We start from the raw sequence: 27,125 nt of genomic DNA, 5'->3' as shown, positions 1-27,125 counted from the left end.
GATATAAAGCAAAGAACAATCAGACTGCAACCCACAGAACCAGGGAGGCTATATAGCAGGGGGGACCCTAGGATGACTGAGGCTTATAATAAGTTTTGGTTTTACTCAATTACTGGGTAAGACTCAATCAAACATTTCACTATTAGGATAAGAATTTGTACTGTATCAAGCCGATAATAGAAAAATAAATAAATAAATAAAATATTTTTATTACCCTATTTGTGTGTGTATGTTGTGTGTATTTGTGTGTGTACGCTCGTTTGTGCGCGCCCCAAAAGTCCTCAGTCACTCACATATTTGGAGACAAGGTCACTAAACCCAGAGCTGACTGATTAGCTAGGCTGGTGGCTAGGCTCCAGAGAAGTCTGCTTGTCTCTGAGAGAGTTGGGATCACAGACACATGCCATCATCTTGGATCTCCAGGTCCTCATGCTTGGATATCAAGCATGTTCCAATTAAGCCATCTACCTAGCTCCCAAAGATTAGATTTTCTAGCTGTAGTTGTAAAGAGTAAGTTGGAAGAAAATTAGTTATCTCTTCTTGATCCTCAATAGGTATTTTATAAGCTATTATTTTCACTATATCATGAATGAGAAAAGGTAATGAAATTTGTTTTGCAACCAATAAGGGTTTTGAGCAAGAGCATATTAGAACTCCAACAAATTAACCCACAAAGAGAAAACTCTCCAGGAACATAACAGGATCTTCTGCTGTGCACCATATGAGACCTTTGTATAGAAAAACATCTCAGATCAGACGTGGGAACACTTACCAATGGAATATCACGAGCCTTTTCTATACGAACTATTTTTACAGTTTCTCCTCCATACTGGCCGATACTTTCATAAACTCTCTCATCTGTAATGGGCTCTAGCTGCATTTCTTGCTCAGCAACCTTATCATGGGCCAGTAACAGTGCCTGTTTCAAAGAAACCCACAGTATTTTAAGGAAGAGCACAACTGTAGTAAGACTTAGTTCTCTCATACACATAGTATTATGACCAAGTCCTTAAGGGCTTAAAATGCAAGATAATCATGCAAGGAATTTCTGCCCAGTTTTAAAATAAGCTATTTAAAAACATGATTTGGATAGTTTTACATATGAAAAATGTATAGCTCAACAATAATTACTTTGCAGTGAGGTTACAAACACAAATATTAGAAACATATACAACGTTCTGTGCTTTCTTTACCTGAATATGTGGAGCATTTAACAAAGCAGTTAATTCTTGTCCTTCCTTTTGATGGACTGGCTTTAAGACAGTTTGTACCTAAGAAATTAAAAAAATTTTTTTTTTCTGATTCATAGGAATTAACAGCAGCATCTATGTAACATCGTACTTTCATTTTTTTAAAAAAAGATTTATTTATTATGTATAGAGCATGTATGACTGCAGGCCAGAAGAGGACACCAGATCTTATTACAGATAGTTGTGAGCCACCATGTGGTTGCTGAGAATTGAACTCAGGACCTCTGGAAGAGCAGTCAGTGCTCTTAACCTCTGAGCCATCTCTCCAGCCTAGTACTTTCATTTTTAAGTGAGAATCAAAATGGCAAAAATCACTTATGGGGAAGAAAAACACTAAACAAATATATGAATAAAAACCCTTTCCCACAGATCTTTCGATTTTGTTATGGGTAAAAATTACATTTTGAAAGCATTCTCCAAATGTGGTACTTCCATCTACAAGTGAGCCATTTCAAGTTCCAAAGCTTCTCCCAACATAGCATAAAGTACATTAAGGATGGCATGACAGAATACCTGCTTACCAGTTAGTTACCACACTACTTGAGAGATTTTAAAGCCTATGTGTTTTTGAGATAGGGTTTCTCTGTGTAGTTTTGGTGCCTGTCCTGGATCTCGCTCTGTAGCCCAGGCTGGCCTTGAACTCACAGAGATCCGCCTGGCTCTGCCTCCTGAATGCTGGGATTAAAGGCGTGCACCACCACGGCCTGGCTAAGTCCTATGTTTTAAGAACTACATAAAAAATCTGAGATGTCAATTTAAAGTTATAGACTTACAAGATAAACGTAGTGACGTTGGACAAAGTGTTCTTAAGATAAACTCCCACAGTCATGATACATTTTTGAGGCTCCTGTGTCTTAGGCAGGCTCTTCAAAGACTGACTAGATGCCCTCAATCTGTGTCTGCATTTGTGTTCTGTCTTTCCTAACAATGCTGGATGGCTTAACTTACCATAGGTGTTGTCTACTTTCTCATCCTTTGCAGAGAACCAGCTTCTAATGTAATGATTATCTATTCTTCCTATTAAGAAATTTAATTAGTCTTTCCTATTTCCTTGGTTTCTAGTTACTTGAACTAAAAATTAAGTCCACTTATTTGCAATTCTGTCTTTTACCAATGAATACTGAGGTAGGTATGTTTCTCTGTACATCACTTTCTCTCAAAGATTTTATTCTATGCTCTTACTGTTTATGTCTCTTTTTTGCCTTTGTACCTCCAAACCCCACAGCCACTCCGGAATGGTACACTGAAACAACATGGATTACAAACCAACATTTTCACTATTAGTGAAATTGTAAGAGTAATCAATGATTAGAGCAGGAATTCTATATCCTTTACAGCTATTTGATTAGCAATTCTCCAATTAAACCTATCAGATGATAAGATGAGGACCAATTTTACCACAACAAGCATAGCAAAGCAGTGAGAAGAGCTGGAGAGGTGGCTCCACAGGCTTGCTATTCTTGTAAAGGATTGGAGTTGGATTCCCAACACCCAAAGCTGGCAGCTCACAACCACCTGTAACTCCAGATCAAGGGGATCGGATGCCTTCCTCTGGTCCCTGCAAGCACCCACACATACACGTACACACGTACACATGTGTACACGTGTACACGCACACACACACACACACACACCCCAAAATACTGTGATACTACTGGGTGTGGTGGTGCATGCTTAATTCTCCTCACTCCACAGGCAGGAGGGAGGATCCCTGTGAATTCCAGGTAGGCCAGGGCTAACCAGTGAAATACTGCCTAACAAACAAAGTGCCGAAAACTACCCTGTCCCCAGTTTTGGTACCTAGAAACTACAAGACAGTGCTTTCCTTTTGAAACTTCATGAAAACTACCACATGAAGTTAACTTAAAATTTATAATCCCTGACCAAAACACCTTTTGACTGCTGGAGAAAGCAATTCTGAGAAAGACAGTTTTGAATTAATAATGTATCAAGACTTTATAAAAGCTACAAATCAACTCAATAATAATATTCTATGTGCAACACTTCCCCCGCCCCCATTTCTACTTTTAAGTCAGTTCCTAAACATCTCTGAAATTTTTCTTAAAAAACAAACAAACAAACAAAAAAAAAAAAAAAAACAAAAAAAAAACTAGGCCGGGCAGTAGTGGCACACACCTTTGATCCCAGCATTCAAGAGGGGAGGCATTTGGATCTCTGTGAGGGAGTTCGAGGCCAGCCTGTTGTACAAAATGAGTTCCAGGACAGTCAGGACTGTTACACAGAAAAACCCTGTCTCGAAAAACTAAAAACAAAACAAACAAAAACATAGAACTCTGATAAATACCCCTTTCTCTACCAGCAAGCCCAGATATTATCTTTTCTAGTGTCAGTACACATCATCAGCTGTATTTACAAGGCTAAAGGAATTGAAGGACTGTTCTTATATGTTACTGGCCCCTTCCCACCAAGCTATAATCAGAATATATTAAAAACTCAAACTGCAAATATTTTACCGTGAAAACATCTGACCAAATAGTAAAGACAGAGAAATGGCCAATAACTGTGCAAAAATAGTCAGCAATCATGATGGAAATGCAAATTAAAACAAAACACCACCACACCACATATCTGAGGATCAGTAACCAGAAAGATGGCAAGATGGTTCAGTGGGTAGGTAAAGACACTTTCCACCAACCTGACAACCCAAGTTCAATTCTCAGAATACGCATGGTGGAAGAGGGAACGGACTCCTCAAAGTTTTGCTTTGAGCTCCACATTCACACTCCACAATAAACAAAAACATGTAAAAATAAATTTACAATGAATCAGTAATAGGAAACAACCAATCTCTCTCAACAGGTTTAAGAGACTAAACACTGTGGGATAGCTACACAATAGAATACTACTCAGAAAACATTACCAACTACGGAGGCTGGAACTTGGGTGCGTGGTAGTGTGCCTACCATGTGTGAAGTGTTGGGTTCAACTTGACACATGCACAAGAGATGAACCTCAAGATCACACTGAGCAGAGGACCTCGACAACTGTCATGGTTTGATGTGGAATTACCCCACAGGCTCATGCTGTTGGACATGTGATCCGCAAGTGGGGGTGCTGTGTTGTGAGGCAGTGGGCTGCTGATGGTTTCTGTGTGTATGTGTCATGGGTTATAGCCAGCTGTCCTACACTCCTGCCACAGTGAGCTACCTCAATGTTTCACCTTCCCAACCAGGATAAGCTATGTCCTCCCGAATCCTGTGAGCCCAAACGTATCTATTGAAGCTGCTTCTTGTCAGGTACTTAGCACACTGACAAGAAAAATAACTAATGCAGACACAAAAGAATAAATACTGTCTATTTATTTGACATGTTCATAAATGGCAGATTAGTAAAGCAGGAAGCAGATTAGCTATGACAAAGGGGCAAAAGAGTAGAAGAGATGATTACTGTCTGTTCAGGCCTTGAGTGAGCTCTGTGGATGGTGGATGTTTTAGTAACTTCCTGGCAGGTGGTAGATTGCACAGGTGTATACACAGATATTTACACTGAACCAACCACAAAACACCAGTTTTTAATAAATGCTAACTATATCTCAGTAAAACTGGACACACACACAGCACCGAGGACATACCAGCACTCTATGTATACAGTTACTCCTCAGTATCACACAGAATTAGTTACAGGAATTCTTGTTCCATACCCAAATCCATAGTCACTTGAGTTTCTTCTACAAAAAGGCAGAGTATCTGCATGTAACTAACATACTTTTCCATCCATATACTTTAAATTTTTCCCCTAGTAATATTACCTAATATAATGTAATAGTTGTGTAATATTGTGTAGGGAATAATAAGGAAAAAAAAACTGTGTTCAGTCCAGATTTAAATTCTTTTAGCAAACTAAGGCTGAATCTGAGGATGTACAGCCCAATGACATAGAAAGGCAATTATACATCCTTTTTGTTTGTTTTTGTACAGTGCTTTAGGACTGAATTCAGGGCCTCACACATGCTAGGCAAGCACTCTAGCACTGAGCTCTATCCTCCGCCCTGGTGGATAACTCTACACCTATTTTTACCAAAATGAGATCATGCTGTTCAAACTGGATCAGAATATTGGGTAACTCTTTTGATTTGATTTTCAATTATAAAACAGAAAATGACCACTGTCATCCTCACTGCCTCTTTCTCAGCCACTTACAGGATCAAGTCTAAGAACCTCGGCATTAAGTGTCCCCTTATTCTTGCCTTGTTCCTGGCCCTGGCATTACTCACGCCCTTAGGGTCCACCATAAAACCACTGTTGCCCACATATGCCACACTGTCTTCCCACAACCCCTGTGCTCATGCTAACACGCTAACACACACACACACACACACACACACACACACACACACACACACACACACACACCAGTATTTCAAAATAAAAAAAAAATCAAATTTTATTTCCTGATACGTTGATTTACATTTTACTCATAGATGTTTTTTGGATAAACAAAAGTTTATTTCATGAAATTCAAGTTACCAATCTTCTTTAAAAAAAGCATAACAACCACAAAATGTGCTTGTTTATTAATGTTTAAGAATTAGGTTATCAAAGATTTAATCTGGATCTTAGTATTTTCAATTTTTCGAAGTCTATTACTTATCACTTAGTAGTAAATGTTAACTGAGGTTTTGTTCACTTTCTTTACGGCAATGCTGGAGATGAAATCGAGGGCCCTCTACCACTGAGGGCCATCTCCAGCCCTTCAATGATACATACATAAATATTTAACTTTTAATATATTTATTTTCTCTGTGTGTGCGTGTGCGTATGTGGGTATATACACGCAATGGTACACATGTGATCAGACGCCAAATTGTAGGAGTTGAATCTTTCTTTCGACCATGTTTGTTCCAGAGATCAAACTCAGGATAGTAGGCTTGGTGGAAAGTGTCTTTACCTGCTGAGCCATTTCACCAGCCCTTAGCTTACATTTTCGTTATTAACAACAAAGACTACTACTACTATGTTGTTGTTGTTGTTGTTTTTTAGAAATTGTACTTGCTCCCAGTCCCTTTTCTGTATTTTATGCAGACTCAAAGAAGTACATTTTATTTGAGGTTTTCAGAATTATTTATTGTAAGATTAAAATAACCTGTAATTCTATAATAATGACAGAATGTATACTGTCCCGAAATCAGAGCTTATTCGTAATGCTTTAAAACCTTCAATGTGAAAGATGCTTGGGGACATATTAAACACTGGGCATCAACTAGCATTTGAACCTAGAATTTAAAAGCAGTATGTTAACAAAAGAAACTTTTTAAAGCAGTAGAACTGGATAATATGGGCTGGAGAGATGGTCAGTGATTAGGGCAGGGGCTCCTCTTCCAGGGGACTTGGGTTTAATTGCCAGTGCCCAGATGGCAGCTAACAACTGCCTGTTAACTTTAATCCCAGGGGACCAGACACCTTCTGGCCTCTATGGACATTGCATTTATGGGGTGCACAGACATACATGCTGGTGTAACATATCAACATATAAAATAAATAATAAAAATTAATAATCTGCAACATTTGTACTATTTTCATAAGAAAAATCCCCCAATTATCAGCAATGTATCTTCAAGAGTTATATATTTATAATCCCTGATTATTAGGGATTATTTTATCTGAGTTTATAATATATAATGAATGGTTAAATAAAACCATACTGAATTCATTAAAGTTGAAACATTTGCTACCATCTATACTTATTTTATGTATAAAATTAACTCTTCCTGATCAGTATTAACTAGGTTATAAATACTTTCAGAACATAATGCATGCAGCAATTTTTTTTCTCATTTTCCATTGCAGTATCTTAGCAGGTGACCACTATCAATTACCTCAGACAATAATCACATCAGCCTTGCCAACAGTCTGCTTCACTATGACTAATCACTACCCTGTGGATGTCAACAAGATGTTTAGACACGTACCTCTTGTACAAGGTCTTGTACATTGGAGATAAGAGGAAATGGAGGACTGGCCTTGTTCATGTGCACTGTGACAGCATTGTGTATCTTGAACGCATTCTGAAAGTCTTTGTTTTGTACAAGTTGTAAAAGCAGTGAAATATCCTCCTGGCTCTGAGAATCAACCAAAGTGTGTTGGATATGTTTAAGTGAAGAAAATAAGTCTTCAACTTCTAGTAGGAAAAGGAAAGTTGTCCCAAAATTAATTGTTTTGGTTTAAATTCAACACATGTTTTAAGATAAAATTCCTTGAATCAGTAAAACTTTGTCTTTAGGGTAAAAATAGTTTGTATAGTTTTAAGTGTCAATCATTGTTATTTTAATAACACTACATAAAACTGTTAAAGTATAAAACATAATAACTTGCATTTTAAGAAAGCATTTTAATTGGAAAGATACATTCTTACTATAAAATAAATGAGAGAATACAGTATTAAAGTTGAAAATATCAATAATCCCACTATCTAGAAATATTTCACCTCTTAGCATAACAGTACATTGTAACTGCTTTCCCACATCACTCTTTTTAAAAGAACATTACAAGTAATGGGTCCATCATATTTTACATGGCTAAAGCACAACTTATAATAATTACATTCAAGTTCAACATTTTGGATGCTTCCATTTTAACTATCATAAGCAATAAGAAGTACTTCAGTACAAAAAAATCATTGCTGCATATAAATTTGTCTGAGATTCTGTTAAGATGATTTCTAGAAACCATTACTAGGAAGATGGCTTAGTGGTTAAGAGTACTCATTGGCTGTTCTTCCTGAGGACCCAGGTTTGATCCTCATGCACCCACATTGAAGCTCATAACTGTAACTCAAGTTCCAGAGGATCCAACACTATTTGGTCCTTTGAAGACACTAGGCTTGTAGATGGTGTACAGACATACACACAGGCAAAATATCCATACATATAAAACAAACAAATGAAAAAAAAATTTAATTTCTAGAAACAGAACTTTTACTTAAGAGTCTCACATTTTAAAAGCCAAACTCAGCCTGTCAGTGGTGGCCCATGCCTTTAATGCCAGCATCTGGGAGGCTGAGACTGGTGGGTCTTTGTGAGTTTGAGGACAGCTAGGACTATTACACAGTGAAACCCTGTCTTGAAAACAAACAAACAAACAAAAAATCAAACTCATCTTAATGAGTTTTTGCTAATTTATAATACATTAGTAATTTCATTACCAATATTCAATATTATTTGCAAAACTGATTTAATAGGGAGAATGAAGTGTATTCATATTACCAATACTACTTAGGGTTTCTACTGCTGTGATAACACCATGACCAACAGCCTCTTGTGGAGGACAGGGTTTATTTCATCTTACACTTCCAGGAAACAGTCTGTCCCTGAGGGAGGTCAGGGCAGGAATACAAGCAGGGCAGGAACCTAAAGGGAGGGACTGAGGCAGAGGTCATGGAGGAACACTGCTTATTGGCTTGCTCCCTAGGCCTTGCTCAGCCTGCCTTTTTTTTTTTTTTTTTTTTTTTTTTGAGACAAGGTTTCTCTGTGTAGCTTTGCACCTTTCTTGGATCTCGCTCTGTAGACCAGGCTGGCCTCGAACTCACAGAGATCCACCTGCCTCTGCCTCCCAAGTGCTGGGATTAAAGGTATGTGCCACCACCGCCTGGCTATCAGCCTGCTTTCTTACACACTCCAGGACCAACAGCACTGCAGTGGCACCACCCAAAATGGGCTGGGCCCTCCCACATAAATCACCACTTAAGAAAATACCCCACAGATTTGCCAGTCTTATGGGGCCATTTTCTCACTGTGGTTCCCTCCTCTCAGATAACTAGCTTGCACCAAGTTGACAAAACAAAACAAACTAGCTATCACAAACAACTACTTTTGTTGTCTACAAAACTAATGAATGTGTGTGTCTCCTAAAATGTGAAAGTTCCTGGTCTGTGTGTTTTCTGTGCCTACTGGTATGCATACACAGCACACTCATTTTTCCAGGCCCAAATGTTTAAGAACTATTAGTAGTTTCTCCCCTGTTCCCCAATAGGGTTTTGGGGGGAGGGGAGAGTATCAAAATGAAAATGCTTTAAAAATCTTTACTTTCAAAATTACTCACAATCTTTGGCATATGTTCCATTCTCTTTTTTCTTATTTTTCTAAAATGAAAAGTCCCTTTGTGATTTTGACAAAAACTAAGTTTGTAAATGAATCTGGCAAAAACATATAGTGGACACTGTTACAGTCACATGGGGAAATGCCTTAACTCTTGTTAGTTCTGAAGAGAAATTACCAACTTTCATTCCTTCATTTTGTATGCTACCATTTTAATAGCAGTTAAATTTTAAAACTTTACACTTAATTTTGTGTGTATTTGTGTGTGCAATGCATGTGTGTGGAGGTCAGAGGACAACTTGCAGGCATCAACTCTTGCCTTCCACTGTGTGGGTTGAACTCAGGCTGTCAGACTTGGTGGGAAATACCTTTAGCACTGAGTTCAACTTTAGACAGGCTCTAAAAGCACTTCAGTTGACTCCTGGAGTTTCATATCTATCCCTCCCAAATCACAAGAGCCCTAGTGACCCTTGTTTTTTGTTGTGTGAGTGTGTGTGTGCCTCTGCATGTGCACACACAAACCCCTCATTAAGTACACAGCACAATGAGAAATTACATAGTTATCAACATTTTAAAATGATTCAAAACTGAGAAAAACCACATGACCTAGGAAATTGTTCCAGAGCTATGGAAGGAAGCCTTGAAGAGAGACAGAGCTTAGGCACAAACTATTGTTATATTTACAAGAGTAGATAAGAATATGGAATTTAAGATTCTATCAAATTCTAAGAGGTGACCATATTAATAACTTTAAAGTATCTTTAGAGCAATACAGGAAAACATTTAATAACTTAAAAGAAAAAATATGAAATCTACAAAGCAGTTAAGATAATTGTCCACAATCTTAAGGGAACTACAGATACTTCCCAAAGTGGAGGGAGTCTTATTAAAAATGTTAATAACTTAACCGTTAAAAGAGGCTCAGGGGGGTTGTCCGGGAAATGAGACAAGTGAGGCGCCTCAGGCCTCACTGCTGACTGAAACCAATAAGCAACCTATTGCAGAAGGGAACCGCTTCTCGGGGTCTCTGCAACTCCAGGGAGAATGAAATTATTTTAAGACAAAAAGTTGTTGGAAAATCTCTCCTGCACACTAAAGCTACTTAAAAATGACATACTACTAATACTAATGCATACTACTGATATATATATATATATATTCTATATTTTCACCTATTTGTCATAATTACTCGCATTACTTCATACCATATAGCTTTTCCAGGTTTTTTTTTTCAAGGCAGATCTAACCATATAGTGACAATGTTAATTTTTGGAATTGAAATACTATTTATTCATGAGAATAAATCCCTAGGGTAAACTTACTGAGAGTAGAAACACCTAGGACTTTGATACATATTGCCAAACTGCCTCCCAGATCTGTACCAACTTATACTGCCATAAGCAATGACTGAGAGTTTCTGCTTTCAAACAAACCAAATTAAGGATTGCTGATCTTTATTCTTTGGTGAATGCATTTCTCTAAGACATGGCCATTTGCATTTCTTTTTTCCATTAATTTATCCTTAACAGCTGGAATTTCACTGGTTATATTGATATTCCTGCAGTCTTCAGTGGAACACACTGAATGTAATTTCATTGCTCTATTGGAGTAATAGCTTTTAGTCGAAAGGATCTATAAAATAACTGAAGAGGGAGTGGGAGATGGCTCACAGTAGGAAGTGTCTGCTGCCCGAGTTCTGGTCACCAGCACCCACTGCTCACGTCGGCCCTGTGGAGTGGAGGCAAGGTTCCCGGGGCACTTGGCAGGCTCTGGGTGTAGTCACAGACCCTGCTTCAGGAAAATGAAGTGGAGAGCAACTGAAGATGACAATGGATGGCAACCCTGGCTTCCACACCATGTACACACCTATGTACAAGCACACGTATGAACACACAGATAGACATCTCCCCTCCTCTGAAAAAAAAAATCACTAAAGAAATTTAAAAGAGTTGTGTATCTAAGAGTTCTACCACAAATACAATTCCAATTTCAGTGTCTCTACTGATATTATTAAGTTGACTATAATGTACCATCTTCTGAATTAGAGCCACTGACTTAAGGTATTCAAATAAGTTAGCATAATATAAGAAATCATGTATTTGGGACTATTATTTGTACCTATTTTCTCAATTACTATGAGTTTCTTTCTTTTTAAAAAAGTAATGTATTTGGCCAGGTGGTGGTGGTGGCGGTGGCGGCAGCTGGCAGTGCACGCCTTTAATCCCAGCACTCGGGAAGCAGAGGCAGGCGGATCGCTGTGAGTTCTAGGCCAGCCTGGGCTACAGAATGAGATCCAGGACAGGCACCAAAACTACAAAGAGAAACCCTGTCTCAGGAAAAAAAAAAAAGAAAAAAAAAAAAGAAAGAAAAAAGAAATTTTTATTTTATGTGTTTTATATTATGGGTGGGTGGTTTGCCTATATATACGTCTATGCACCATGTGTGTACCTGATGCTTTTGGAAGCTAGAAGAAGGCATCTGATTACCTGGAACTGGAGTTATAGACTGTTTTGAGACACCATGTGGGTGCTGGGAATTGAATCTGGGTCCTCTGGACTGGCAATAAGTGCTCTTAACTGCTGAGCCATCTCTCCAGCCCCTACTATGAGTTTCTTATGTTTGCTTTGTTATTCTACTTCCTCCTTGGCAATTATCTGTCACCTTTATCCTTACTTTCAGATTTAAAATAAAACATGTAAATAATTTTTTCAAGTCTATCAGATAGTGTAGTCATAAGCTAGGAAAGCAGGAGGTGGTACCTAGACTAGGGATGCTAACTGAGAGAGAATGCTTGAGACCAATACCATTACTTTGGAAGATTAGCAGAGTTAAGATACTGTTCAGAGGCCAAAGGCAAGTAGATCTCTATGAGTTTGAGGCCAGCCTGGTATACAAAGTACATTCCAGAACATCTAGAGCTACATCATAGACACCCTGTCCAAAAAACAAATAAACAAGATACTGTTCAGACAGTAAATAGGAAATTTGAAGAAATTAGTAGGCTTTTTCTGTTGATAGGATCTAAAATAATGAATACAGGTTCCAAAGAAAGGTCATGTCTAGCCAATCTGTCCACATTGATTTCTAAAGCTGTTATGACCATGAGGCAATTTCTAACTCAGAGTGGGGAAAAACTACTCAAGAGCTGCCTTCACTCGGGGTGCTTGAGAACAAGGTAAGATCACAGGTACAGGCAGCCAGGGAATAATGATAATACAGCTGAAACTTAAAAGATTCAGGACACAGAAGCTATGCACATTCAAGGATAAAAGTAGGGGATAGAGAGATGGCTTCATGGTTAAAAGTATTGGCTGCTCTTCCAGGACCTGGGCTCAATTCCACATGGCAGCTCACAACCATTTGCACGTCCAGTTCCAGGTGACCAGATGCCCTCTTTTGGCCTCGATAGGAACCAGGCACACAAGTGGTGCACAGACATACACAAAGGCAAAATACCCATACATAAAATAATAAGTTAAAAAGATGAAAGCAACTAGTGAGAAAACATTAAAACTACACTAATTCTAGAAATGCCTATAAATTTCACCTAGGTGTAAGACTAATTTAAACTTGTTCCAAGGAGCATTCTTTAAAACCAATACTCAAGTCTATCAAGACCTATTCATGTTTGCTTCTGTTTTTTTTTTCTTTAATTACTAAAAAGTTTTCACCAAAACTCCAAATGCATTGTGTTAATCAATGTCACCAAACTAGACTGAGATCACTTGTACTGAAGCTCAGCTTTTATAACTAGGTATTACCATTACTGACTAAAACACTATGAATATTTGGCTGAATTTCATATAGCTATCACCCTTCTTGAATAGTAAAATATAGTATATATTTTATGTGTATTACTTTATTTAATCATCATTAAAATCTTGATAATTTTCCCTCTGTGTGTCTCTGTTTATATAATTTTTGAAAAGGTCTCATGTAGCCCAGTGTAGTGGTTTGAATAGAAAAGGCCACCAAAGGCTCATGTGTTTAAATGCTTGGTCCTAGGGAGTGGCACTATTAGGAGGTGTGACCTTGTTGGAAGAAGTGTGTCAGTAAGGGGTGGGCTTTGAGGTCTAGAAGCTCAAGCCATTCGCTTCCTGTTGCCTGCTGATCCAGATGTAGAATTCTCAGTTCCTTCTCCAGCACCAAGTCTGTCTGCACACTGCTATGCTTATCACCATGATAACTATGTGTTTTCCTTTATAAGAACTGTCATGGTCATAGTGTCTCTTCACAGTGATAGAAACCCTAAGAAGACACTCAGGCTGGCCTGAATCCACTAAGAAACTGGGGAAAACCATGAGGTCCTGATCCTTCTACCTCCATCTCCTGAATGCTGGGAGGTGTGCACCACCAAGCTTGTTTTTTTTTTTTTTTTTTAGCAAGGCTGGGGAATAGTACACAGGGTTTCATGCATGCTAGACAAGCAGTCTATCAACTGATCTTTATTCCCAGACCCTGAGGAACTTTCCCAAATTAAACAAACACTTAAAGACACATCAAATTTATACAAGTGGAGAAAAAAAATGACAGATTAGACTAATGTTATACATAAATGGCATGAGAGAGTCCACTGCAACTTCTAACCAGGGGTGGGAGGTGGAGCTGGGGTCCAGGGCTTGAGGGTATGTACAGTATTACTTACTTGTTGTGGTTTCTGCCCATTTCAGCAACACATAATTTTTTTTAACTTGAATTTAAAGGAATGCATGTGTTATGGCTGTATCACTACCTATTTATAGGAGATGTTTCCTACAGTTAATTGGCTTGTGTAAGCTCGCTTTCCAATTCACCCTCCAAATGCTACTTTTACAATATTGCTGCATTGTATTTTCTGATAATTTAGATAAGAATCTTATTTTTAAATATTTTCTCAGAGTATTCTATTTAATATCATAATAGTAGGTAAAATATGGAGGCAGTTATGCAAAGTAAGCCAGAGCTGCAAGTTTTCTGACTAACAAGGCTAAATGCCTTTTTGAGAAATGGAAAGGATTTCTGATAGCAGTGCACTGCTACCAGTAACCAAGATGTACAAGATAGTTAACAGCTAGGATCTGAAGATAAATCCCACGGCTGCTTTCATGACTGAATTAACTGGGAAAGGAAGAAAGCTGCCCAAAGTGCTTTTAACGAACAAGCAGAACAGGCTAAGTTACCAGTCACTCAGGAGACTTTCAAAACTTCATCAAATGTACATAGCATGACAAGATATAAACTAAACATATGTAGGTGCAGCATTTTACAGAAAATGTGAAATACCAAATAACATAAGCCCTCTAATTGAAACTAGTATAAATAAGTTGGTCACTTTAAAGGACATCTAAATTATGCTTCATTTGCTCACAATAATTTTATCACATAAAAAATAATAAACATGTATAGCCTTAAAACATGATAAATGATAATAAATAAAATTATACTGCTTTCTCATTTTTTTTACTAATGAACATGAGAAACTATTTTTGTTTTTTGTTGTTGTTTTGCTTTTTCGAGACAGGGTTTCTCTGTATAGCCCTGGCTGTCCTGGACCCCATTCTGTAGACCAGGCTGGCCTTGAACTCACAGAGATTCTCCTGACTCTGCCTCCCAAGTGCTGAGATTAAAGGTATGTGCCACCACTACCAAGCAAGGGTTTTATCTCTGAAATTAAGAATAATGTCATAATGAGTAATACTAACAGCAACATTAAATCTGTGACTAGTTTTGATGGTTCTCAATCATCTTGATATGATTTTCAGCCTTATTTTGATCTCCAATGAAAAATTTTAATTTCATTACATTGGAACTTGAAATTGGCTCGGTAGTTAAGAGCTCTGGCTGCTCTTCCAGAGGACTCAGGTTCTATTCCCAACCACCTGTAATTGCAGTTCCAGGGGATTTGATCATCTTCTTCTGGCATGCATGTGGTAAACAAACATACATGCAGGCAAAACATTAATACACACTCACATTTTTTCTATTTACTTTGTGTGTGTGTGTGCACATGCACGCATGTAGGTAGCTACAGGGACAACTTGAAGGAGTTGGTGCTCTCCTACTACATGGGCCCTAGGGATATAATTTAAGGTGATTATCAGGCTCAGCAGCAAGCATCTTGACCCTGCTGGCCTCCTCACCAGCCCCCAAAATACTTACTTTCAAAGATTAGAATATTTAGTTGTAAATTTAAAAAAAAAAAAAAAAAAAAAGCTTTGTTCTAAACAGTAGATCGTTAAAGGCCTCACACCAATATGCTATATGCTATTTCGGGACAGTTCATTTCTTACCCACTAAAGAAAGCTCCCGCCACCGATGGTTGTACTTGTAAATTAAATCTGCTTAAATCTGCGTAAGTTCTTCAACAGTAAACAAGGCCAGAGGAAATTTCAAACCATCCTATCAATTAGACAGGACAAAATCAGTCCTGACAAACATGCATGCTCTTCTGAAATTACAAGGAAGATGGGGTTAGGCTGTGCTCAGTGGGGAGCTCTCACAATCAACATGCGTAACATCTATCTACTAGCCTAGCTCAATCTTTAGCACCGTAAAACAAAGCAAAGCAAAACAAAACCCCAGACACAGAGGCAACAGAGAAACAAGACAGGGACAGCATAAGACTTCCTTCATCCTCCCCACACAGACAACGGACCAGGAAAAAGAACCCCGGACAGAGAAAACAGGTGGAAGAACACAGGGCTGGACAGAGACTGGCGTGAGGGCGAAGCAGGGAGCGACAAAGGGCGTCCAGGACAGAGAGGTGAGGGATAGTCTTCAGTGTGGAGGCGTCCCAGGGCAGAGAGGTGGGGGATAGTCTGCAGTGTGGAGGCATCCAGGGGCAGAGAGGTGAGGGATGGTCTGCAGTGTGGAGGTGTCCAGGGGCAGAGAGGTGAGGGATAGTCTACAGTGTGGAGGCAAAGGTAACATGGCAAGTCTGGCTTTGGTAATAAATTCTACGGGGGGCGGGGCTAGGGGGTGGGGTGTGTGTCACAACTTTCCTATAAAGCATTTCTTAATATCTAGATTAGATTAAATTCCTCACTGGTACAATGCATAGTTCTTTCTTACTTGATTTTCAGTAGAAATTATTATTATTATTATTATTTTGGTTTTTCGAGACAGGGTTTCTTTGTGTAGCTTTGCGCCTTTCCTGGAACTCAGTTGGTAGCCCAGGCTGGCCTTGAACTCACAGAGATCCGCCTGGCTCTGCCTCCCGCGTGCTGGGATTAAAGGCGTGCACCACCACTGCCCGGTCAGTAGAAATTATTTTAAGTTCCCGCTATCACATCTACTATGTCATGTGATTTAAGTGTTGATTTCATATGCTAACAGAAACCAAGTATATTGTCTTTGGGATATAATTAAAAACAAAAGCACAGGTCCTTAAATTCACCTCTTGACTTTTCTCCAGTCTTGGCTTGCTCCCAAGAATAGAAAACAGAAGGAAGACTCTAAGACAGGCAATGGGATCGGGCATGAGGGCACAACCTTACAGTTGTAGTGCTTAGAGGTGGGAGGCAGAAGCATCAGTTAGAATCCAGCACGGTCTACATAGGGAGCTCCAGGCCAGTCAAGGCTTTATAAGGAGACTTTCTCAAAAACTAATGAACCAAAAATAGGTAATAAGAAGCAAACATCTATTTTTCTAGTACTTAAGAATCTGGACAAGCATCTGGGAACATCTTTTAAATTTACTTTTATTTATATGCATGTCTTCTCTGTGTGGCTATGCACACATCTGTGATGGTGCTTGTGGAAGCCAGAGACATCAGGTTCCCCTGGAGCTAGAGTTACAGGCATGCTGGTGCAAGGAACCAAACCTGGGTCCTTTGCAAGAGCCCTATGCTCTCTCAACCAAGAATCATCTCTCCAGTCCCCAGACTTTTTGGACTAGAACTGGGAACAGAACAAGGGTAATTGCTAAACTTACCTACAGAAGCTAAAGACCTCCGTCTCTAGAGCTGTTTCACAGCACGAGACAGCCGTATTCTGTGAGTTAACCTCACCGTTACTTAGTGCTTCCACTTAGCCATAAGTAGACAATCTAGCAGTTTACCCCAGCACTGAGTCCCAGGGATCAAAGCCAAAGCCTGGCTCACTCTCAGCAGGCACTGCACCGCGCTCACTGCACCGTGCTCACCGCACCGCGTTCACACTCCTACCCTCTTTTCTCTTTGCAAACCTAAGAACAGAAAATCCAGATCTTTGAACTTTGATTTTTAGTGGACTAGGTCAGTATGAATTTGTTTCAAATAATCAGAAACTTAAGAAAACCCTGAACAGTAATGACTCATTAAGCTAAATTTAAAAAACCCTAGAGACAGGGTTTTAACATAGTAATAAAACACTGCTTGCCTAGAATGTGCCAGGTTTTGGTTAAGTTACTAACAGTGCAACAAATAAAAACAATAACAAAAAACTCCAAATACAAGTGTACCACTTGCCTTCCATTTGGGCCTCAAGAAAACCTTAATACCAAAGGTTTAGAAAAATAAATAACTTGTCCAAAGTCAATAGTAATTAAGTGACAATAAAAATGACTTAAAATCAAGTGTGGGCCTGAGTTTTGGGCACCACATGCATGCAGGAGTCACTGAAGGTCAGGAGAGGGCATCGGATCCTCTGGAAATGGAGGTACAGGTGGTTGGACACCCCTCCCCATTGTGGGCCTCTGCAAGTGCAGTAAGGTCTCTTGACCATCCAGCCATCTCTCCTGGCCCCCGCCAAGCACTTAACATGCCATAAAAGGAAGAAGCAAGTCTTTGCAAGAAAGGAAAAAGTTAAAAACTAGTATTACCTAGTAACAGAATCAAAATTTAGGTATGTGTAAAAAAGTTTGAATGATGTAGCACTGAATCACTTTTAGTAAAATTACAATGAAGAACCAAAATTTATAGGAGTATGTACATATCCAGTGAATTCCTAAATCTTTAGGGAAGCTCTGATTTTAGCAATCCCACTCAGAAACTTTTCAAATGGTCTCAACATTTCAACAAAGCTATTTTCAATTGGTTTATCACTTCATTTGCAGGAAGAAACAAATGTCAATGAAGGTATGGCTAACACAGTTTATTTAGAAGGACCTGTAGCAGGGTAAGCAGACATCTGATGGTGAAACTAACCTCACAAGAAAGATAATGTAAAAAGATTCATTGGCCCTAACATTTTGCTAGCTTTAAAGAAACTTTTTTTTTTTTTTTTTTTTGGTTTTTTGAGACAGGGTTTCTCTGTGTAGCTTTTCGCCTTTCCTGGAAATTACTTGGTAGTCCAGGCTGACCTCGAACTCACAGAGATCCGCCTGGCTCTGCCTCCCAAGTGCTGGGATTAAAGGTGTGCGCCACCACCGCCCGGTGAAACTTATTTTTAAAAGCTTATTACAGTAGGACAAAATTGTAGTCTCACGATCAATACAAAAATTGATCAAGTTAGTTTATATTAGAAACGTGCAGGAGCTGTGTTACTCTAATTTCATTCTTTTTTCACCCTTGTTTTCTTCACTTTTTTCTTTTCTTCAACATTAAAATATCTGGTATAAATCAGAAGGTTCTAACTACAAAACTCAAGAGTTTTCTACACAACTGTCAAACAACTCAGTGTGTGTGTGTGTGTGTGTGTGTGTGTGTGTATGTGTGTGTCCCCTTTCCTGCCGCCTCTTCAAGGATGTATCATTTACACAGACATGTATGTAACAGAAAGTAGTTTTCTCTAGCTTATTTCCTTTACCCTGCCTACTTGTTCACAACTCTGGTCCCAAATTATGTAACTGTTAATATAAAACAGAAGCTGAAATACATAACCTAGAAATATCTGAGAAGCACTTGATTATATCTCCTACTCTGATCTACACTTTTTTCAGGATTTGTCTTACAAGATAGTTTGCTCTGATAAATGAGAAAATTTATTTTATTTGTAATAAAGCAAGGTTTTAAATGTATGTCAATTTTAAGGAAATTTTAATAAATTAAAATCCTTACAACTTGTAACAGTATTATTTACTGGATTCTGACTGCTTTGAAAAAAATTCAATTTATCCCTTCTGAGTATTTTCTATATCAATTCCCCTTTTTGAGTCTTTATTATTATACATTACAAATTTACAAATACTTTCATTTAAAATAACCTTTCTAATAACATTTTAAATTCTTATGGAATATTTTGTCTACTCACAGATAAATGATGTATCGTTTGGAAACTGAAGGTATCTTCTCAGAGAAATAAACTGGCTGCTCCATCCTTCCCTCACTTAAAACAACACTGTTGTTTCTGGCTGTGAAGGCTGACACCGTCTCCTATCATGTGTGTTTAATTAAAATACTGACAAGTAGACACTATTTTTAAGGGAGTATTTCTGTTGTAGTCTGATGTGTTAGCAGATTATTAGCAGAGAAAAATATTTAGTAAACACTATTACACTTCTTTAGAAGTATTTTTCAGTTCTTGCACAAAATGATGAGTTTCATTATGATTTATTAAATCTTCTGAGAAATACATTACTAATACCTGGCACTATATTTTAATTTACTTTAAACAGCCTTAAGTTCAAAGTCCACAATGAAGGTATTAATGAAAACCACAGTGGATTATAAATTGGAAGAAAGAATAGTTCTTTTAAACCTGTAGGAAAGCGAGTTATGGAAACCATGAGCAGGAACAGAGAAAAGCAGGGAACGTCACTTAGTGGTGAGGGGAGAGAAGAGGAGTCGAAAGCAGAGGAGGAAGAGGATAAAGAGAGGGAGAGGAGGGTTGGAAACTCACTAGAAAGGCTGAGACAGGAGGATAACTTGAACCCAAAAAATGTGAGACCAATTAGAACAATGTAGTGAGAAAAAAGGATATGAAAAATCAAAAAACAAATAATAAAACTAGAAATTATTTTACTTTTTGTGTGAAAACAAAACATTACATTTTCCCTAAACTAACCTAGCTTAAGCTACAATACATTGTGCCAACAGCCTGATTCTAAGTAGTACACGTGGACAAATGCATTAAGATTTTAAACTAATAACAGATCAATCCAGACTACATGAGGGAGGGAGAAGGAAAAAGGGAGAGATGGTGAGAAATGAGGGGTAAGCAAGAAGAAATAGGGAATGACTTTCAGTGGGAAAAGTACTAAAATTCCTTCATGTAAGTGTACTAAATACGTAATTTTCCCACTGTAATTACATCTGAAGACATGCAGACTTGACTATCTCTGAACACACTGTTGGAATAAACCTGGAACAAACTGTCAGATCCTGACCAAGGAACTTCCCCTTCCCTTCCGACTTGCTGAGACCCCACACCCCATATTGAAACTCTAGCCCCTTCTCCCTCACCTAACTCAGTCCCTCGTTGTCATCTGCATCCGGAAAGCTGCATCACGGTAGCCCCTATACCCTATGGGGGGGCAAGGCAGTTTTGAAAGAAAAAATGGCCTTGTCTGGACAACAATTCCAGGAGGTAGAGACTGAAAAAGGCCCCTGCAGCTGCACTTAACTTCCCATTCCCAAAACCCCTAAACAAACTCCAAGTACTCCCTTTCCTCTTTGCAGAACACTCCTCCACATATATCCAGGTCTGTCCTTCCCTGGTTCAAACAGTCCTTTCTGCTGAGGTCAAACTGGTCTCTTTCTGACTTCTGTCTCTTTAAGCTGCCCCAGAAGTCTAACATACATTATCTATGATTTTTTAAAACAGGCATGAACATCTGAAATAGGTGTTCTAAAAAAAAAATTACCGAGCCGGGCGTGGTGGCGCACGCCTTTAATCCCAGCACTCGGGAGGCAGAGCCAGGCGGATCTCTGTGAGTTCGAGGCCAGCCTGGGCTACCAAGTGAGCTCCAGGAAAGGCGCAAAGCTACACAGAGAAACCCTGTCTCGAAAAAACCAAAAAAAAAAAAAAAAAAAAAATTACCAAAGCAAAGTAAATGAGATAGAATAGAAACTGCTCCATATCTGAAATAAAAAGACCCATCAAAGAACAAATGTAGCATATATATGATGCTTGTGGGCAAATTAGGGTTAGCATGAGCCCTGGTCCGGTGCATAAGGTGCAGGTTAGATAGATATCACACTATCTAAACTACTACTTGCTGCAGTAGCAACACCAGATCTGGCAAATTCAAATTGGACCCTCCCAGGTATTAGCTTGATATCTTTATCAAGTGTGATGTGACTGAGATTCAACTGTTGCTCCTTTTGTTATTTTGTTTGAGACCACGTCCCATCATGCTGCCCTGGCTGGTCTGGAACTCACAATCTTCTCACATTCGTTCCCCAGTAGCTGGGATTACATGTGTGCACTGGTACTGGCTACTTCCTTCATCTCTGAAATAGAGATGATAGAGGCCTTCTTAACAGGATTGTTATAGGAACGGTGTTTGCTAAGGTACCTAGGCTGCAGGGTTCAATAGGCATGGGAATGGCAGAATGACGACAATAACATAAAAAAAGGAAGCATGTCTTTATCACATCTAAAAACCAGGAACCACAAGAAACAGCACCAGCTCTAAAGAAAACACAAATTAACGTGCAGGGCAACATTTCTCAAAATGACTTCTACTGGCTTCCAACACACCCCTGAAAGTGTTGGTGTGTGCAGGAATAACGTTCATTGATTAAATATTCTAAGTGTGGTAATACATATCTGCCATCACTCATCAATCTCATTAGATCTACACTGCCAGCTAACATTATAAAGGCTTAAAGAAATTCTTTATGAGAAGGCTTTTAACCTAATATTCTCATGTTTTTTGCACATAGAACTCTGCATATATATTGTATCCTAGGTCCTAGTTTTCAGTTTTTATCAGGCAATACAATTTAGAGATAAGTTGATCCTACATGAGCAGTTCCTGTTTGTCTTACTGACAGTCATAAAAAATAGATTTTAAGATGTAGTTATCATTTTCATTATTGTTTAACTTTGCTTTCCAGTAGTTTGATTAAAAAAATTGAGTTAATAGGAAAGATGAAAATATCAACTCACTTTACAGTATAAAGCCTATAGTAATCATTTGTGCTGGTTAGTTTCTGTCAACCTAACACAAAACTAGACATATCTGGGAAGAGAGACTCTTAAATGAGGAACTGCATCTTTTCAGACTGGCCTGTGGGCATGTCAGGGAGGTGTTTTCTTGAATACCGACTGATGTGGGAGGGTGCAGACCATTGTGGGCAGTGCCACTCCTAGGCAGGTGGTCCTGGGCTACTGTATAAAAGAGTAAGCTGAGCAAGTCACATAGATCATGCCAATGAGTAGCTTTCCAGCAGAGCTCCTACCCTAACTTCCCTCAATGATGAACTCTGATTCTCCCCAAGTCGCTTTAGGTCATTGTGTTTATCACAGCAACAGGAAGCAAAGGAGGCCACGAGTAGTACAGGAGTACAGTATTTCTGTGACAGATCTGACCATAATGTTTTCGGGAGGACTGTGGCGAAAACTGGAACCTAGGGCTGGTAAAGCTTTGGAGTGCTTAGAGCTTAACAGGCTGTTCTATTAACAGCCTGGAAGAGAAGAAGATCAAGGGGAATGCAGACAATGGAAGCCCAGCATGTAAAGAGAAGTTTGAGAGTCTCTCAACGATTTTATCAGGGCTTTCCTATGATATTTTCAAATTAAGAATCTCTAGTTTCTGGTTGCTGAGGTTGAAGAATCAGTGAATTCTAATAAACCAGCATCACTAAAGTGAAATGTTTGCTTAGGTAGGACAATTGATACTAGTTAGCAGAGGCTGAAAAATAAACTGTGATTAACAAGAGACCAGCAACACTGTGTGTCGATATATTGTGTACCCTAATAAGCTTGTTTGAGGAGCCAAGGACAGAGCCAGCCACTAGATTAGACAGAGAGGCCAGGCAGTGGTGGCATACACCTTTAATCCCAGTACTGGGAAGCACACACACCTTTAATCCCAGGAAGTGATGTCTGGGCAGCGAAAGGTATATAAGGCATGAGGAAACAGAAACTCCATCTCTTGAGGCTGAGGATTTTGTAGAGGTAAGAACTAGTGGCTGGCTGTTCTGCCTCTCTGATCTTTCAGCTTTCACCCCAGTATCTGCCTCTGGGTTTTTATTATAAGACCTCTTAAGATTTGTGTTACGGGTTGGGGATTTAACTCATTGGTAGAGTGCTTGCCTAGCAAGTGCAAGGCCCTGGGTTCGGTCCCCAGCTCGGGGGAGGGGGGGGTTCGTGTTACAACACTAAGGTGAAATTTTTTGGCAACTATTTCCTCCAGGAGAACACAATAAAGCTGTGGTCCCCACCAAGGCTGCATCTCAAGATGGCAGATGAAGCTGGCAATGTGAAAGTCTCCCACACAGTTTGTGCCGACTGGTTTTTGAAGGCACAAAATTTCAGAACTGAAGAGGTCATGAAGACAAGCTGAGGCCTGGCACCTTGTGGCGGGTAGGAATCCCTGAGAGGACATGAGAGGCCACAGGTGAAGATGTAGCCTTCACTGCAGTGGAGACTCCAGAATATTGGGAGATGACAATACCATGGGATAACCACCAAGGATGGTAGTATGATGGAGTGAAGCCAACTGAGCCTATGACACAAGCTGTGTTTTGCAGACGGCAGAGCTAAGAGGCTGAGCTGCCCAAGCCCTTTGGTACTTAGAAGATCATAACTGAGTTCCAGACACTGGACACTGGTCCATTTACACTACTGGGATTTTGCTTTGCTTTGATTATTCAATGGTTCTTCCCTTTTGAAATAAGAAAGTATATAACTTGTTTTTTTTTTATTTTCTAAGGTTTATTTTTATTATTTTAATTACGTGTACGGATGTGGGGAGTATGTGTACATGAATGCAAGTGCTCAAATAGGCCAGTGGAATGAGATCCCCCTGGAGCTAGGTTTATAGCACTTGTAAGCCACCTGATGTGAGTCCTGGGAATTGAACTCAGGAAGAGCAGTATGTGCTCCTAACAACCGAGCCATCTCTCTAGTCCCGTGTTTTGTTTTTAGAGGAGCACACAGTAAGAGATTTTGGATTTTTAAGAATTTGGGCTTTTAAATTGCAGGAATTTTTAAAACACTGTGGAAATTTTAAAAGTTAGATTGTCTTACACTGTGATATTAATATTAACACGATACATTGGGGACAAGTAAGAAAGGAACAGCTATGGTTTAATAGTGATGTATTTGTATATCATGTTGGCAAAGGGTCAGTTGTGCTGGTTTACATTAGACATAAACCTAGACTTATCTGAGAAGAATCTAAGTTGAGGAATTACCTGCCATATTGACCTATAGGCATGGCTGGGAGCATTTTCTTGACTAATGGCTGATGTGAGGGGGCAGACTATGGTGGGCAGTACCACTAGTTATAATGCATGTTCCTAAGAATTGAGGGAATGTTTGCTTTAGGAAGGAAGGGGAGGATCGTGAGCCTCATGAAATAAACAAAAAGGCACATGTCAGGGAGAACAGGAACTTACAATCTCATTCTTCAGGGCCCCTTCCCAGCAGTTTAAAAAAAAAACAAAAAACAAAACAAAACAAAAACAAACAAACAAACCAAAAAAAAAAATTATTAGGGGCAGAGGGGAGACTCTGGCCAACTAAACTGGCTGAAAAAGAAATTCAGACTGTCAAGCTGTCTGTCAGCTGCATAGAGACAGTGAAGTTTGCAGTTTTGGGGAGCTGCTACCCACATTGGTATTTCTGGTGCTGAGCTGCTTTTACATTATCCTTGCTCCTTGTAAGTAACCCTTTACCCATAGTCCAGTTAGTAACCCCAATAAAAAATGCATTGGCTCACCAAATTGGACATTGGTGCAACCGTTACTTTGGTCTGTCCTGGCTCCTTTTCTGGGATGAATAGACATGTATTACATCTCCCCAGGAAAAGTCTGTGAAACAACAGCCACCCCTGGGCAGTTAAAACAAGCAATTTGAGGAAGCAAGTCACGGGTAAGCCAGGAAGTAGCTTTCCTCTAAGGTTCCTGCCCTGACTTCCCTCAGTAACCGACTGTAAACTGGGACATGCAAGCCAAATAAATCGTTCTTCCCCAAATTGCTTTCGGTTGTGATGTTATCCCAGCAACAGAAAGCAAACTAGGACAATATTCAAAGCAATGCTTTTGCTCTAAGTACAAAGACCTAATCCTAGTCTTTAATTCAACTTGCCATTACTTACATCCTCTTAAAGCTGGCCCCTTCTCATAGACATTTTGTGATAGTGTAAGTAAGCCAAAGCAAAACATGCTGAGCTATCTTTACTCACCTAATATTTTCACAGCATAGTGAGGACTTTCTAAAACAATTCCTTCTTCTGTGTCAAATATAGGGTTATCTATTCCAGTCTTTGGAGGAATTTGAGCTAGTTTCTTCAGTCTCATGGAAGAGTTTAGGTCAAGTTCTTGCTTTTTCCCTTCTTCCTCACGCCTGCGTCTCATATCCTCCTGCTGCTGCCGAATCCTCTCCAGCTGTGCACTTCTTCGCACGGGCATCATCCTGGTGCCCAAATCTCCAGGGCAGTCAACAGCCATCTCTCGGTGCTTCTGATGTTCCTCTGGTGATGCAAGATCAAGATTTTTTATTCCGATGGCTGATTCCTCTGTTACATGCCCATTCATATACGATGTTGTCATGGTTATCTATAAACACCTGTACCACTTTTTAGATATCAATTTTTCCTATAAAGCCAATTCTTTTAATTCTGTAGTATAAAATCCATGTTACTTCAAAGAAAAAAAAATAACTTCTCATATCACATAATAACGCTATGAAAATGTATCCATGAGGGAAATCTAAGAGGAAAGATGAAGGGAAAAGTGTAAGAATTACAATATAAAAACAAACTTTACATAGCCCACTTCCCATTTCTATACAATATAGAAAATATCAACTAAGTTCTTAATGTAGTTTACAATGCAAATTAAGGCCATGCATTCCCTTCATTTTACAGATAATGTTGAGGACATCAAGATATTTTTTAAAAAGTTGCCCCTCCAGAATATGAAGCATACTATTCAATTTACAGGTTAAGAAAACCAGTTTACTGTAAAGTTTAGCAGAGTGAGAAAGTAAAACGGTTTGGCTATTAATTCTGTAGAGAATAGGTGCTTGGGATATAAGGAGATACTTCAACAGTCACTTTAAACATCTTATGCTTAATTACCACACACAGGATTAGTTAACTGTGTGAACAACAGCCATGTAAATGGATTACTTGAAATACAGAAAGTGTTTTTAGGTAAAATTCATTTGTAAGTGGGTTTTGTAATGAAGATGATGCCCCACAACAATAAGGCTTATCAGTGAAACTATCTAAGGACAAAACTACATAGGTTAGAAAAGGACTATGTAGAACATCAGTTTTTATAACTGGTGATATTTTATAAAGAAAATTAAAATTAACTTTGTAAGGACTCATTTGAGAAAATGGTAGTTTCTGTACCATTAAACCAAAGACACCCAGCAAAAGGAGCACACAGACCAGAAAAATGAATTTTCATTTTGGCTCTATTATATTTCCCAGCTTGTTGTTTAGAGTTTCCCTCTGAACCTCAGAGGCACTTAGAAAATTTACTCACAGAACTTTTTTTTTTAGTTTTAAAAAAGATAATGTATACAAGTTACAATATAAATATGTGCTACTAGTATTAACTTGATTCTATCTTAAGAGTCCTCCAACATAAATTAAACTAGAAAAACAGTTTATTCAATGGCACTAAGTTTTAATCAAGCCACTTAGGCATAAATACACAGGATGTTTATGTGTGCAGACCCACACATTAAATTTAATTAGCTTCTTCTGCCCAGGCTTTAAAAATATTGACAATAATGAGCCTTCTACCTCCTTGAGTTGAGCATCATCTCAGTAAATATGTAGAGAGCACAATGCTGAC

The 27,125-nt window shown here is 38.9% G+C and overlaps 1 protein-coding gene across 10 annotated transcripts in view; it reads right to left on the bottom strand.

The window, feature by feature from the left end:
- Pals1 (protein associated with LIN7 1, MAGUK p55 family member) overlaps positions 1 to 27,125 on the bottom strand; it is a 105,167-nt gene that overhangs the window by 36,038 nt on the left and 42,004 nt on the right. For 5 of the 10 annotated variants that reach the window (XM_076551618.1, XM_076551617.1, XM_076551616.1 and 2 more), the window contains exons 3-6: positions 25,499 to 26,024; positions 7,180 to 7,388; positions 1,194 to 1,271; positions 773 to 919 (exon numbers count right to left, since the gene is read on the bottom strand). In XM_076551618.1, coding sequence (XP_076407733.1) covers positions 773 to 919; positions 1,194 to 1,271; positions 7,180 to 7,388; positions 25,499 to 25,865 — 801 coding nt within the window. In that variant the 5' untranslated portion in view covers positions 25,866 to 26,024. The remainder of the gene's footprint in view (positions 1 to 772; positions 920 to 1,193; positions 1,272 to 7,179; positions 7,389 to 25,498; positions 26,025 to 27,125) is intronic. The other 5 variants (XM_076551622.1, XM_076551623.1, XM_076551621.1 and 2 more) reach the window with 1 other exon arrangement.

Source organism: Peromyscus maniculatus, chromosome 14 (assembly GCF_049852395.1).
Source record: "Peromyscus maniculatus bairdii isolate BWxNUB_F1_BW_parent chromosome 14, HU_Pman_BW_mat_3.1, whole genome shotgun sequence".
Lineage (NCBI taxonomy): Eukaryota > Metazoa > Chordata > Mammalia > Rodentia > Cricetidae > Peromyscus > Peromyscus maniculatus.
The sequence above is the reverse complement of the archived record's forward strand: the minus strand, read 5'-3'. Positions and strand labels throughout refer to the sequence as shown.